Source organism: Carya illinoinensis, chromosome 1 (assembly GCF_018687715.1).
Source record: "Carya illinoinensis cultivar Pawnee chromosome 1, C.illinoinensisPawnee_v1, whole genome shotgun sequence".
NCBI lineage: Eukaryota > Viridiplantae > Streptophyta > Magnoliopsida > Fagales > Juglandaceae > Carya > Carya illinoinensis.
Genome location: NC_056752.1, coordinates 19,688,778 through 19,704,277, shown reverse-complemented (window position 1 = coordinate 19,704,277; position 15,500 = coordinate 19,688,778). Strand labels below are relative to the sequence as shown.

Sequence of the window (15,500 nt, the reverse complement as noted above, 5' to 3'; positions counted from 1 at the left end):
ATAAAGAGAATAAGGGCATACGTACTAATTTACAAAGAGACCGTGCGAGGAATGGAAAAATGAAAGAAAACATAGATGATTGTATATATATTAATTTACAAATAACTATTTATTCCAGTTTGTAATCCTGTTATCACATTTTTGTTATTAATATTTATTTCATGAACATTCGTGTTCCAAATTGGGACATTCTTGGTGAGATCCCCAATCTCACCATGGTAATCTCGCTATGGTGTAGAAATATCAAAACCACAAATTTGATTGCACATTCACTAGTAGTGAGAAAGTATCACGAGGAACAATCGAGTTATTTAAAGGATTGAGATAGTGCCTGAAGGTCGGGCCATGCTATGATGGTTATGTATAGCATCATACTAAGGTTTTATCCTATTTCAAAAAAAAAAAAAAATGTTTTATCCGTTATAAAGACAATGTTGGTTGATTTGCTATTTTGGTATTTGATATCATCGAATAGTAGGACAATGGTACTGTATTTTATGGTTAGTAAGAGAAGATTTCTCTAATACGATTTTGGTAGAATGCCCATCTTTATGCTGTAATTACACCTATAACCTAGAAACATGCCACTATTTACTTTATTAAGAAGGGACAGGGGACTCTTAAGTTGCATATTCAACGTCTCTCTATCCAGTTATATTAGCAAGTAAGATCTTTTTGCTCTGGGTTGTCATATCCATAAATGGAAGATGGCGTGAGAGAAGAAAGGCAGGGGTAGAGTTGGGAGAAAACCAAAACCAAAATGATCAGTGATAAAAATAGAGAAAAGAGTCTGTTGGATATTTGACTAAGATATCTGAGTCTTGAGACTAAAAAAGCAAAATGTTAACGATGGCCATGGCATTGTCTTCCTGCCATTACGTAATGCACGCATGCTGTTGAGAGTAAAATGGTGGTACTCAGCCGTTCCGATCAGAAAAAAGGAATAAGAAACATAAATTTATCCAATTTAACAGCCACCCAGAAAGAAAATGAAAAGAAAATAAAGCATAGGAAGGAGAAGGGTTTATTTATTTATTAATATTAACATTTAAAAGAGCTGGTAATTGACCTTTCCTACAACGAGATGCAAAGTAGATACGAAAAGTTGCTAACCACAATGTATTTCAACTTTATAAAAAGAAAACATTATACATACAAAAGTAGATAATAAAATATACCCAATTTGATTATACATTATTTTGACATTTGACATTCAATTTGACAAATAACTTCATTTGATTTTTGCCAAAATGCACACTTTGGTGGACAATTTATTTGGGTGACTTCAAACTTTATTTACAAAATAACTTTTATTTTTTAATGTCAAAATGTATATTTGTCCAAATTTGGTCACTTTATCAATTTCAGATGTATGTACATATCAAATTTGGACAATCAACAAACATTTAAGTTGTTTGTCCAAATTTGTAAATAAAGTTAAAAGATTCAAAATATATAATTTATTTTGTGAAAATGATACAGATTGTGAACAAACTCGAACCCACTTCAATAAAAATATAAGTTGTTTGTGAACATAAAATATAACTATGTGAGAAGATCAAGCTCGGCTCTCATTCAAATAAAAATTAAACAGTCAAGGCTTGACCACCCACTACTTGCTCAAATTCGGCTCGTTTAAACCCTAGTCATATGCAACCATAATTGACGCGTTTGGAAGCTCATATACAAGCAAAGCCACCCCCGACCTTAATTATAAACAGATGTAGAGTAGAATCGGGTAGGTTTCAAGGCAGATGCAACTTATTAAGTACATCAAGCTTGAAAGTTTGGATGAACAAAAATCCACCCATACTTTGTAAAAGAATAGTACAGATTTGGATTTAGGAAAATGATTAAGGAACTACTACAAGCTCAAATGCTTGCTCAATTAGACAACGAAAGGAATTCCTATACACGACTCCATCCTACAGAAACTGTAGAAAAATATAAAATGAACAAAAATTAGGGGAAAAAAGTAGATGAAAAGAGCTTACAAATACAAGGAACCCGTCAACACATCCACACAGATTCGGCTACTGTTTAGTTTACATGATGAAACTGGGATTTAGGAACTCCCATGAGATCTGACAGATGAAATTGAGTGTGCTGAAACAGATGCAGTTGGGCTGTTGAGTTCCCGATCTCCAATGGTGGCTTTTGGTTTTCCACTCAACCTTTCAATTGCTTCTTGACAGATGTCGTTAAACCAGTCATCTTCTGGTAGGAAGCTGACAGAAAAAACAATAACAGTATCAAAGAAGGCAAATATTCTGATGAACGCACACAAACACAAATACATAGGAAGTATAACTACAAGGTATTCTTCTACTTTATGTTAGAACCACGCCCTTTTTGAAGGTAGGAACCCTCCACGAATGGACAAAACATGACTAAGCATAGGATATATATAATGTTGGGTGCAAAGGAAAGCCCTGTCGGATGGTCAAGGTGAGTAAAGGTCTTGCACGGACAATACTTAGGCAAGTGCATCCCTAGGCAAGCAAAGGATTGGGGAATACAAAAGGTGAGTAACAACGCACGCAAGTAATAGGTGAGTAACAATGCTGGCGAGCAACGTGTAGTAAGAACACATTTCGGGGCGAGTAACAAACATCATGGTGCAACAACTGGAGTGCCCAGAAAACAACATCAGAGTGCTCTGAGAGTAGCGGGTGACCTCAAAAAAGATTGTACAAATAATGACATTTCCACCAAAGCACACATGGGAAAGGAGAGTCACGAATTCGTGCGCTCAACCATACACAGAAGCTTTCAACCACGTTGGCAACATTCACAACCAACAAATTGAGCGCCCCTCTCCTTGGCCGAAATTTTGAGACACGTAGAGCATGTCTTTTCCGTCGCTGTCACCCCCTCCATTTGATGTACACCTGGACAGTGGAGGACTTGTTGAATTACCAGCAAACCCATGTCGAGAACTCTGAGACTCGTGATAGGCTAAAACACTTTGGATAAGAGCCTAAACACTTTGGATAAGAGCCTCGCTAAACTCTTTCTTCACACTTTGGGATTTCCAAAAAGCTTAAGAGAAACACACACTCTCTCTCTCTCTCTCTCTCTCTCTCTCTCTCTCTCTCTCTCCTGCTCTAATCCCCTAGGGAAGACAAAGGCTCCAACCCTGTAGGTAGCAATTGTACTCTTAATGTTTCAGACATCAGAATCTACAACGAACCAAGGGAGACTAGATCATCAATACGCATTTCAGTGGAAGTTCACTGCAAAGGTAGGTTCTTCATACAACAATGCTAAAAATGTCAGATAATGACTATGAGTTCACCGAGTTACATTCTACCATATCTGTCTCCATTCTTTAACACTATCCGCATGCATAACACTACTATAATTTATTGGCTATCTTGTTTAAAAGATTGATGTTAATATTTAAAGGTATTTACTTTCCTTTTTTAAGAGGCGTATATGGGTGTGTGAGTGGATCACAACCAAAAGCCGAGATAGGGCATTATCTTGGTAGAGCTTCTCCGATTACTCGGAAGTGTTTAAAAATTGAGTAACGTCCCTTGGGTTGTTGTCGGACGAGATGGTAACAACATAACCATGGCCCCTCAGTTAGAAGAGGCTAGAGGATGCTGTGGTCAAGTACGGAGCGCAAAGCCAGGTATCACTCATTACAAAGTTGTACACACGGTCATTACTTGCAATATTGCTAGGAACGCTAGGGTGTGCATACGGCCATGAGAAAGTGGACACACGTTAATAAATGGAAATGGTTGATAAGATAGTTTTCATGACTAAGTTTTGGACCTCGGGCCTAAGAAACATATGTCGTGTGATGCTAAGGGCACTAGGTGCTCGTTAATAATGGTTACGTTGAACTGTGTTTATTTTATTTTATTGTTTAGAGGCTAGTGCCTCTGTGCATATGATTTATTTGTTTATTTACTTGAAGATTTATCATTTCATATTCATCGCCATATCTTGCGTTTATAGTTGCTGTCATGGGATTTTAACTTACTAAAATTTTCTCGAAATCTCACTCTGATAGTCCCACTATGGTTTCGCTCCTCAAAACCGTAGGCTTTGATGTAGATATAGGAAATGAGGTGGGATACGAGGAGGAGGGCTAGTGTAACTTGAGGAGGAGTTTACGAGGGTCTGTCCCCATTAGATGTTAAAATTATGTAATATTTGTAGTTATTTGATTTGGGCAACAAACTAGTTGTGGTTTGTAATATTTTCTAACAATGGTGTGGCTGAGTTACGGATACTATTATGGTTTGGCAAGTTGAAGTTTAATTCTCTGGTACTCATATTTCTAGTCAGGAACTGTTTCTTAATATTATTTCCACTGCGATTTTTTTTTCTGGTGCATGTCAGGCATACTGAATGAAATTTCTAATACTGCAATTTAAAGGAACCTATTTATGTTTGATTGTTCTTCTAGCTCCTGTTTATTTTGTGTTTCCTAACCCTAACAAATAAAGTGACAAACACTATCACAAACAATAACAACAACAACAACAACAACAACAATAACAATAATAATAAACATAAAAAACTAGCATATTATCACCTAATTAGAAAGGGGCCAGGATATGCTAGTCTACAGTTCAATCACTTTATTTGAGTCATTCATATCAATCAAGCAGGAAATATGATTTTTCCGGGCAAGTAGAAAATACGCATGCTATTAAAACTCAATAGAGACTTGGTGCCAATGTACGTATTCTAACTAAAATTATAGACCAAATGAATAAAAGAGAAAAGCATCACATGTTCACTACATCATGATAGATACACATGTATTACATATGCTATGCTACCTCAGATTGCATGATGAAGGCATTGTACGGACTTGAGTGAAGTTACACATTTATTTTTAACAAGGTGACATATCAAGTAGAGTTAATGCAAAGCTAAGTGATCAGACTGTCAAGTGGGTGAATACATACTTAATGACTGCTGTTTGGTATTCCTAAATGAATTTCCAGCTATAAAATATGGTCAGTATAATGTACCATTTACTCAATATTGGACTCCACTTTGGTGTTTTTGCATTTATCAAATTTCTTGGGTAACAAGGACAGGGGATAAGCAGGTCGGTCAGATTTAGTTTGATGAGACCTTGTCCAGTCATGCCCTAAAAAGTGTACACATCAAGCTAGTTTGGATTTTTCACAATGTGGTTATCAGATCATTATTTTCGGTTGTTCAAACTTTTTTTTATAAGTAAGAAAATTTTATTAAAATGAATGAAATAGGTGATGCCCATGTATACACGAAGTATACAACAGCACCTAAATACATTCTAATCAGCAGAAAGTGACAACAAAAGATCATGTGCAGAAGCTAAACACCACTCATTCCTTTCTTCCCAAATACACCACCACGTAAGACACGAAGGAACCATCTTCCAAGCTGCATTCACTTGAGAGCAACCATATAGCCCGTTCCAACATACTAGCAGATCAACTACTCTCAAAGGCATCACCCAAGCCGTCTCAAAGGCATCATCATCCAAGCCAACCCGGTTCTACAAAACACTCCATCCCACAAAGCCCTTGCCACCTCACAATGCAAAAGTAAATGATCCACAGATTCCCCGTGCTTCTTACACATGAAACACCAATGCATAACGATAAGACCGCGCTTCCTCAAATTATGTCATCAAATTTTCCCAAGAGAGGCAGTCCATATAAAAAAAGCAACTGTGGAAGGCACAAGAGACCTCCAAATACGCTGAAAAAAGGAAAAGGAGGATTATGCTGAACAATCAACAGCTTATAATAAGAACAAACTGTAAAATTTTTACTCCCCTTGGGCTTCCACAACATCTTATCGCCATCATTACCATCGGTTGTTCGAACTTTATCTCATTTTGCTAATTATTAAGAAGCAAAATTTGTTGAAGTTTTCATTTTGGATCTCTTATTACCTGGAGCTAAGTTAATGAATAGCATCCCTCACTCTAAGGGAAGGGGGCGCTGAGATTACAAACAAATAATATCATCTAGAAGAAGAACAAAAGATTACAGTGGTTTGGTAAAAGAAAAAGTAATATATCACCTCAAAGTTCTTCCAAGACGACACTGGTTAAACCCTACAACTAATCAGAAAGAGGAAGCAGAGTCCTGCACAGTAATCAGGGAAAAAAAAAAAAAAACACCCTCTCCCTCACAGTAGCATGTCGGGGGAGGAAGGGAGAAGCTCCATTCCTTCCCTCATAAACTGTAGGTCATCCCTTCTCTTCCCCTTTCCCATTTCTTCTTTCCCTACCCTTGGCTATTCATTTTCACTAGTTTTTCTCTTTTTCTCTTTTTTCACGCCTTTTCTTTTCAGGGGTTTTCGAACTCAAATCTGCACCAATCCAATGTCCACCACACGTGATCCCCACCGGAGCTCCAGGTCTGACTCTACCACCAAGCTAACTTCCCTCTCCTTTTGATAGGCATTTAGCCTTCACGCACTACTGCAATCTGCCACTGTAGAACCTCTGCCATTTTCTTTATCTAAGAGCCGCCTCAGGCTCCTTCTGAGATTTCTTTGCAGGGAGTTATGGACAAGACGAATGGTCTCTCATCCAAGGAAATGGGAGAGGAAATTCCCATGGAACACCTCAATGTGGATAGCTTCAGTAAATATTCTTGAACTGTTGAACTTTCCTTCATTTGAAGAAACCGCCTTCAAGACGGCCTTTTAACGACCTCGAGCCTAGAATTTATGGGCCTCGAACCATTAGCTTCCATTTCTCGTTTATTTTCTGATTTTAGAAACTGTACCATTTGTATTGTGGTGTTTGTTAGGTACTTAAAAATACCAATCACAAGGAGAAGATTGCTTCTATACAACCAATATTCCCTAATCAAGGTGTAACGGCCTGTTAGAAATTCAATTGAGGAATTTTTATAAGCTTTAGAAACCTTGTGAAAATTCCGTAGGTTTTCAAAAACTGACCAATCGCGTAGGTTTTGGTTTGTCAGCATAGTTAGTGTTGCCACTTACTATGGGGCTAAAAACACAATTTTTATTTATTTGAGATAGAAGTGCTAGAATAAGATATGGTTTATGCCATTTGATTCATAGAAATATTTAGGATTTTATGGTGCAATAAACCCATTTTCAGTATTTTGGAAGAAACTCTTGTTTGAAAATGCATTTTGATTTATTTCAAGGCACTTTTGAATTTTGATAAACGATTTGCACTATTAGGTTAGTATGATTATTTAGAATTTTTCCTCGCAAAATTTATTTTTCACTTTTTTGGAGTGAATAGTAATCTCGATGGCAACACCGAAGAGCATTGGCATTGGTGTCTCCATATGCAAATGCAAACACATATTTGCATAATTAGACCCTTAATTTGACTGCATTGTATTATGCATATCTAAAATTTTACATAGCTATGAATAGTGTTTCAACATCTTTGTAAATGCACTATTCAATCTTCAAATGTTATTTTATTAATTTTTTCTCTCTCCTCCCACTCTCTCTCTCTCTCTCTCTCTCTCACAACCCTTTCCTCTTCTCCCTCCCTCAACAACAAGAGAACCTTCATTTTTTTTTTCATTATTATAATATATTCTATTGTTTTTATCATTTTATTATATTTTTATATATTAAATATAATATATAAAAATATATATATATTTTATTATTATATTTGCATTATTAATGCCAAACGTATGTAGTGGGTGCTAATTGCAAAAAATATATATAAAAATTAATTTTAGGAAAAAAATTAATAATAATAATAAAATAATATTTAAAAAATTAATAATAATAAAAAAATAATATTTATTATTATTTTAACTCAAAGATGCATAATCCAATGTAGAGTTTTTCTGGAATGGCAAAGACAATTTCCAAAACATGTAATTTTGCATTGGCATATAGAGAACCCAATACTAATGCTCAAGTAGTGTTTTTGAACTCACAATATGAAATATCCAAATTACGTTATAAAAGTTTTATTTAAACACTTGACAAGATACTAGCCACACTTGGTGAATAGTATTAGACACTTGGCACCAAGAGGAATCATGAGATGGAAAAAAGTGAAGAAAATCAAGCATTGAGGTCATGTCACCTAAGCAAAATCCTATTCTATCCAACCATACAATTTGTGCCAAACCAAAGAGGGTTTCAACCATAGTGAAACCCTAAACATTTGGAATCCAATTGAAACCCTAAAAGTTTGGTTGATACTGAAATCCCAAACAATTTCCTCATACCCCAAACTTATTTCCAAACCCTAAGGCCCAGTTTGGTTACCCAGTATAGATGAAAACATCTCATCTAGAGTTGTACCATACAATAGTTTTGGCTATCCAAACGCAATATTTTATCTCTTTAGTTTTGAAAACATCCACTTAAATAAATAGTAAATAAACAATATAAAATAGTGAAAACTAACATGAACAGTTCACAATTTAGATACTCTATAAAACAATAGGACCCACACTTTTTTCAAATCTCAAAAATTAAAAACTATCTCATCTCATCTCACTATCCAAACACTTTTTTTTTTTCAAACTATTTTATCTCATTTTAATTAAAAAATTTCACTACTATTCAAAATATCTCATCCTGTCTCATTTGAATTGTGTATCCAAATGAGGCCTGGACCTGGTTTCTAGCTTAGTGTTTAATCACTTGATTAAATCACTTCTACATGCTATTAACCATTCAAATTTATGTTATGATATCATTATTCAATCATTTAAACCTTGAAAATTTTATTGAACTAGCAAAAATTAGATTTGGGCTTAATAGCAACCAAAACCCTACCCAAACCCTCTTTAAACCCAAATTGAGGCCAATTTGATTAAGGCCCATTAAAGCCCACAAAATTGAGCCACTTTTGCCAGGCTTGTGGAGGAAGTTTCCCCTCTGCCATGGCTGACCAAACACAACCCAAAGCAACCCCAAGTTGTACTTGATGTGAAGGCAAAAGGTGACCTTACCACCACCCTTCACAGATTCCTTGGCTGAAAACCACTCACTATTGCCCACAGTTTTGCCCCTTGCTTTGGTTGGCACAAGCATCATTCAAGTGTCATTCACAGCCCTCTCATCATCCCTCAGTTATGTAAGAAGATGTTCAGTCCACTCCCCTTTCATTTCATCACTTTCCCCCACTTTTTTTTTAGGGTTCTCTCGGACAGCTTTTCTGAGTTTTTTTGCTCGCCATTTTTGGAGCCTTTGTAAGTATTTTCTCACGAAATTCCCTTCACAAAAGTTTCTCCTCTGAGTCTAGTTTCTATGGATATTTTTCCGTTGATTTTCATGGTCATTTGATCGGTTAAAAGTTGTTTTAACTATGGATAGTGCTTGATATTTTGGAGCTTTTGGCCAAGCTATTGAAAGTTCTTGGTTCGAAATTTTTATGGAGTTTGTTAAGATGTTTATATGAAGGTTTGATAAGGGTTCGTTGCATGTTATAAGTTTTTGATGAAATTTTTTCTTAAATTAAAAAAGTTGGAAACTGGAAGGAGTAAAACAGTTTTTGTTTTGTGAAAGCTTGGATCTTTTGTGGTTAAATCATGATCCAATGGATTTGATATTTTTATATGATGATCCTAAGTCTTTGATCTACATGTTAGAATGTTAGTTTAAAGATTTTTGGTATTGATTTTTAAAGATATGATTTTTATGCATGAGGAAACTTGGTTAGGCCATAAAGTTGAGGTTTGTGATTAGATCCACGCTATGGTTTAATTTTGGTCATGTGATCTTGAGTTTAATGCTTGGATCTATTTAGGACATGTTTTTAAACCATAGGATGTTGTTGGTTTGTGATTTTTTTTCATGGTATGTTTCAGATCAAGGGGTTTGAAGAAAACCAAATCTTGAGAAAATCTGTTTTTGGTGAAGTGTTGAAGCTGAGTACTTCTAGATGAATTTTGTGACTTTTGATGATTTTTACTTGATGATTCAAAGCATGTTAGTTCCTAGGAGTGTGTTATGGACATATTGGAATTAAATTTTTGAACTTTTCGAGTTCTTGGAAATGTTTTAAAAAGAGACAAACTTTGAGAATCAAAGTGTTTTTGCCTTTGAAGGTTTCGGCCTTAGTGTATTTGTGATAGTTGTGATAAGTTTTAAATTTTTCTAATTAAATATATGGATTTACAATAAAATTTACATGAGGAATTTAAATTTTGGTGAGTTTTGGAGTTATGATGTAAAATCCTTAAGTTGGGGGTAAAATGGTCATTTTACCCTAAGATGGTATTTTCATGTTTTGGCTCATCACTTGAAAAGGATTTCTTACTCAACAATTGACTCTCTCTCTCTCTCTCTCTCTCTCTCTCTCTCTCTCCCCCCCCCTCTATGGCTGTTCATCTTCTATTCCCGACGCTCCTTGTCGGGAATAATATCTAATCCTTCTACCCTTTTCTTTCACATTTCTTTTTCATTCTCTTCTACTATTGTATGGTACCGATGGAGAGCAATTTTTGGATTGAAGCCAAGTTTTTGGTGATCAAAAGATTAGAGGGGAATCTCTTTAGTTTAGTCAATAAATGCAATAAGTTCATAAAGGCCTTTTACCTCAGTAGGGAGGTGGTGCCATGGTTGGCCAAGGCGGTTGAGGGATGTTTGAAATACTCGAGTAATAGGGCTCCATACCAGACTAAAAGGGATGGTAACAGAGTTTTCCTGGTCCAAGTCTGTCAAAACTTGTTTGGCAAGTTTGTAAAATTGTCGGAGTTGGGTACTGGTAAGGGAAATAGAATTATTGTTATCCTAGTGGGTAGAAAAGATTTGCTAGGAAATCTTTGAAGATTGTCGGTTCAAATTCCTCTATTTCGGCCACTGAAAACAAAGCTGTTTCTAACAATGGCAATGCTAAGAGGGATGAAAAAGGCCAAGAGAAGCTTTCACTTAATCCTCATAGTGGAGCTTCTTCCTCGCGTTCAGCTCCTTATTTGGCTACATTGATTGATCCTGTTAATGTTTACCTTGGTCCCAGTTCTGTGCTGAAGTTCTTGTTCCCCTAATTGATATGCTCCTGTCAGTTTAAGTTATTTGTTAACTTGCCGAGATTTGTAATCAAATCTCACTGTGGTAGTCCCAACTACCATTCTCCCTGTAACGGTAGATCATATGTCAGACGATCTATCATAGTATCGATAGTATTATTTGGCTGAGTTGCGAGAGCTACTTGATGGATTAGCCTAAGAGTTACTTAGTTTTGCATGTACTTAGGGAGCTCTACCTCCAGTACTATTTATGTTTTTGACCTGTTGGACAAGTACTGTAACCTTTTGGATATCAATTATCATGTGAATTTCTTAAAAGTATGTTTTAGGGATACATTTTTTTTTTTTTTTTTTGTTTTTTGATAGGTAAAATGTTTTTGGGATACATTACTTCTGGTACACAGTATTAATCGGAGAAAAAAATTATCCGCTGCGAATATTGCATATTGTCAGTTGCATGCTATGTATTCCATTTTTATATGTCATGAACAGAGATAGGTAACCTTGTGTTACATGTCCTGACACAACAAATTTCCTCAAATCCTAAGCGGAATTTGGAAGTGCCACACAAGGTCCATAATCATTCTTATAATTTGATACAGATTTCTAAAACAAAAAAGAAAAATTAGCCAAGTTCAAAATTTTGAGATCATAACTAAGTCCACTTCTGTAAATAGTTTAATTTGTGAGTTATATCAATAATACACATGATTGTAAGCATCCATGAGTTTATTTATGTAATCATACACGTTTCTGTGTGTGTTTGTAGGTCTGTGCATTCCTGCGTATGCCTATAAATTGATTATTATTAAAGTGAGAGTAAATTGCAAAGCTGATTGATAACTTGGAGGATAATGGGAAAGAAATCTTACCTATACGGATCCTTCCCTGTTGCAGCGAATGCTGACATTGCTTTGGATATTATCTCATTGACAACTCTAGGCAAATTCCTAGATATGTAGCGACCTTGGGAAGCAAAGCATATGACAAACTTCATGTCCAAATAGAACTGCACATGATACAACAAAGTAAATATAAGGCTATTTTTTTGGTAAACCTGGACTTTAGCTTTTAATGTTCTACAGAACAACTGTTCTAAATTGAGGCAACAGGAATTGGCTCTTTTATAACTTCTCTAAGTTCTATCATTATCAGTATTTACACCTTCTGTATAACATAAATTCTGCAATAGGGCTTTGCTACACAGCCACCTAAACCACACACCACACATGTTTTAATTTTTTTTCTATTTTATTACTAAACTAATTGAGTTATTCTACTCATCATCTCTACACCACATATTTGCTAAGGAAAAAAAATAAAAAAAGAAAGATCAAAGTAGGTGTGTGGTGTAAGGATGATGAATAGAATTTTTCTTCTGCAATAATATAGAGGTTCAGTTCTTGTGTCAACACAAGAGTCTAAGCTGATAGTTTTGCAAAGAATCTAATCAAGATCTAGCTGAAAATAATTGAAACAAACTTAGTGGATTCTAACAAAAAGACAAATAGTAAAATTATTATTTCCATGCATGGTGGTACAGTCAGAGCTCGACTTTAGCTTTTAATGTTCTACAGAGCAACTGTCCAAAATGAGACAATAAGACATGGCCTTTTCTATATAAAACCACAAAGGAGTGGTTTATGATGATAACTTCTCTAACTTCTGTCATTATCAGTATTTACACTTCTTCGGTATAATATAAATTCTGCAATAATATTGATGTTGAGTTCTCATGTCAACACATTAGCCTGATTTGATACTCCCGCAAAGAATCTAATCAAGATCAAGCCGAACATAATTGAAACAAAATCAATGGATTCAATATAACAAAAGGACACATCATAAAACAGTTAGTTCCATGCATAGTGGTACAGTCAGAGCCCAGATTAGGACTCAGGAAAATATTATTAGCTGCAAGGGAGTGTCATTTATACATTCTTTCCCTGCCTCAAAATAGTGCTTGTAATTCTTGTCGCTGCAAGAACAGTAACGGGAATGAAGACAGAAACCTTCACATATTATGCATTCCTCAACTCTCATGACGTGCAAGTATTTAGGTGTACTCTATATACTTGATCTCACCCTCAATCTTACTCTTACAGAGGAGGAGATGCAAGTTGAGGTGGAGTGCATTGCCCCCAACACAAATGGAGAAGTAATTTTAACACTGCAAATGAGTGGATGGAAATGAGATTTACATACCTGCTGTAGACCATGAGATCCTAAAGGCTTGGGGCCTTCCTCAATATCATCCCAAAAGCTCTGGTCTTTTGAAAGCCACAAGATGACAGTTTCTGTAAGTCTCATTAATAGCAATGTAGCAAATCTTTCTCTGCCAACAAACATATCTGCTGCTATACTAGCCATTCTATTCAGTTTCATGAATAGTTCCTGGTCATAACGAGGTAACAGCACTTCAGACTCAGAAATCCACATCCAAAAACCACAGTAGAGACTAGGAGGCTTCTTAATTTGCATAGACTTTCAAAGCATAAAATTAAAGTTAGGTCAATTGGATCATGTTGATCCTCCTTTAGCGTAGGTAATTAGTAGTCAGAGGCCATTTTTATAAGAACATGGAGAAGGCAGAATAAATATTTGTCTAGCAGTGAAGTATAACAGAGCCATCTCAATGCATGAACTTAAATAGTATAACATTTTCAATTGTCTAATCCAGTCAAGGTTAAAGCTTTTTCTAACTATTCAACAAAAAAAAAAAAAAAAAAAAAAATTCTTAAAGGATCTCAAAACAAATAAAAAGAAGGCAAACATTTTATCACTACAGAAAGTAGTAGAGTAAAACAGTTCTGATTTATATATATATATATATATATATATATAAAGTTCTGTTGTTAAGCAAATGATCTGAAATCAAATACCATCATGGAAACCCAATTCTCCTTGTGTTTGGACAAACAAAAGGGTAGAAATGAAAATAACTGATAATAATGATCAAAGAATGGAAACAAGAACAGCTATGATAATAATATCTCCATCAGTATCACATATTTATTACATTAGTCACATATTCCAGATGATATATAATGTACATGCAAAATATAGACTTACCGTGTAACACCACAGTTTCACATTAGGAATAAAAATAAGTTAATAAGGGTTATAAAGATAGTTATAGGTGTTAATTCTCACATTGGCTACTTACTATTCAAACTGAGCTTTATAAGTAATGGTAGTAAATATTCAAATTGACTAGTCTTTTTAAGCTATAGTGCAGATGTGGCTATGTTTTCCTTGGGTCGTTACATATGCAAACAAAGCTAACAACACAGTTCCACGTTGGGCATTGTGGCGGGTAGGTCATAGGTTTTAACGAGTCATGGGTACTAAGTTCCACATTGGCTACTTACTAGGTGAAACTAGGCTTTATAAGGGATTATAGGGAAACTTCAAATTAACTACTATTTGGGATTATAGAGCAGATGTGGCTAGCACTTTCCGTGTTGTTACATATTAAGTACAAGGAGAGCAGAAATATATGATGTATATCCAACTTAGGAAAAACAACTAAGTTGCATTATTATGGAAATTAGCCATACACCACCCCCCCCCCCCCCCCCCCCCCCCCCCGCGGCAATGCGTGGGAAATTATTAAGTTTTTAATTTTACTAAATTCCCCTACCTCTATTTGTCATGAGAAGCCGACATACTTGTCAATTTATACAAATTGAGAGAAAGACCAAGACCAGTAGAGAAATAAGCGAAGTGTAACATACTTATTTGGAAACTGAACGACCAGAAGATTGGAACAGGCTGGAAACCGAATAGTGTTTAAAGTAATAAATTCATGCTAAGATGGTTATCCAATTGTTTTAATAACCTTTAATACCCTGGAAACTTAATAGTTTTGATAACTGGGAAACTAAATGATTTTAAGGTAAAATTGAACTTGAGAAAATAAAAAGAGATAACTCATGATAGGAAGTGCAAGAGACAACTAATGAGTGGTGATAAAGGTGGAAGTTGATGGGAAGTGCAAGATACAGGTAATAAAGTGGTAAGTGTAAATGTGTTTGTATTGTAATTAGAAAATAATAAAATAATTAAAAAAATATAATTATTGTAACAGATTAAACCTGAAGATATATGTTCAGCTGTAAGAAAATGAGACTAGAAATCTTTCCATCTTCCACAGCCAGAGAGAATGGATGGTAGTGATTGCCAAAGTCGAAGAAAGAAAGAGAAAAATAATTAGAAGTAATATTTTTTGTGTAAAAAAGAAAAAGTAAAAATAATATGTATTACAATTACAAGATGACATAAAAAATGATCAAGTGCATGAGGTCCATCTGCAACTAAATATTTTGCACAACATATATTACAAGATGAAGCTCAGTTGTCAATAATACATTGTCTCTTGGGCTCCAGAAACTACACATATTATTAAATATCTATAGCAATTCGAAGTTACACGGAGCTGCAGCATATGAGCTGTGTAGCACTAACAAATTAATGCATCAGAGCCCGAATGTACAGGTTGTTGAGGTTATGTATATTTTTGGTGTGGTACGCTCAATG

General features: G+C 35.2%; 1 protein-coding gene across 1 annotated transcript in view; it reads right to left on the bottom strand.

Annotated features, from left to right (window-relative positions):
- Positions 1–1,840: 1,840 nt before the first annotated feature.
- LOC122312837 (exocyst complex component EXO84B-like) overlaps positions 1,841–15,500 on the bottom strand; it is a 28,641-nt gene continuing 14,981 nt past the window's right edge. Inside the window, exons 5-7 of the mRNA XM_043127485.1 lie at positions 13,167–13,355; positions 11,834–11,970; positions 1,841–2,228 (exon numbers count right to left, since the gene is read on the bottom strand). Of these exons, the coding sequence (XP_042983419.1) occupies positions 2,066–2,228; positions 11,834–11,970; positions 13,167–13,355 (489 nt within the window). The 3' untranslated portion in view covers positions 1,841–2,065. The remainder of the gene's footprint in view (positions 2,229–11,833; positions 11,971–13,166; positions 13,356–15,500) is intronic.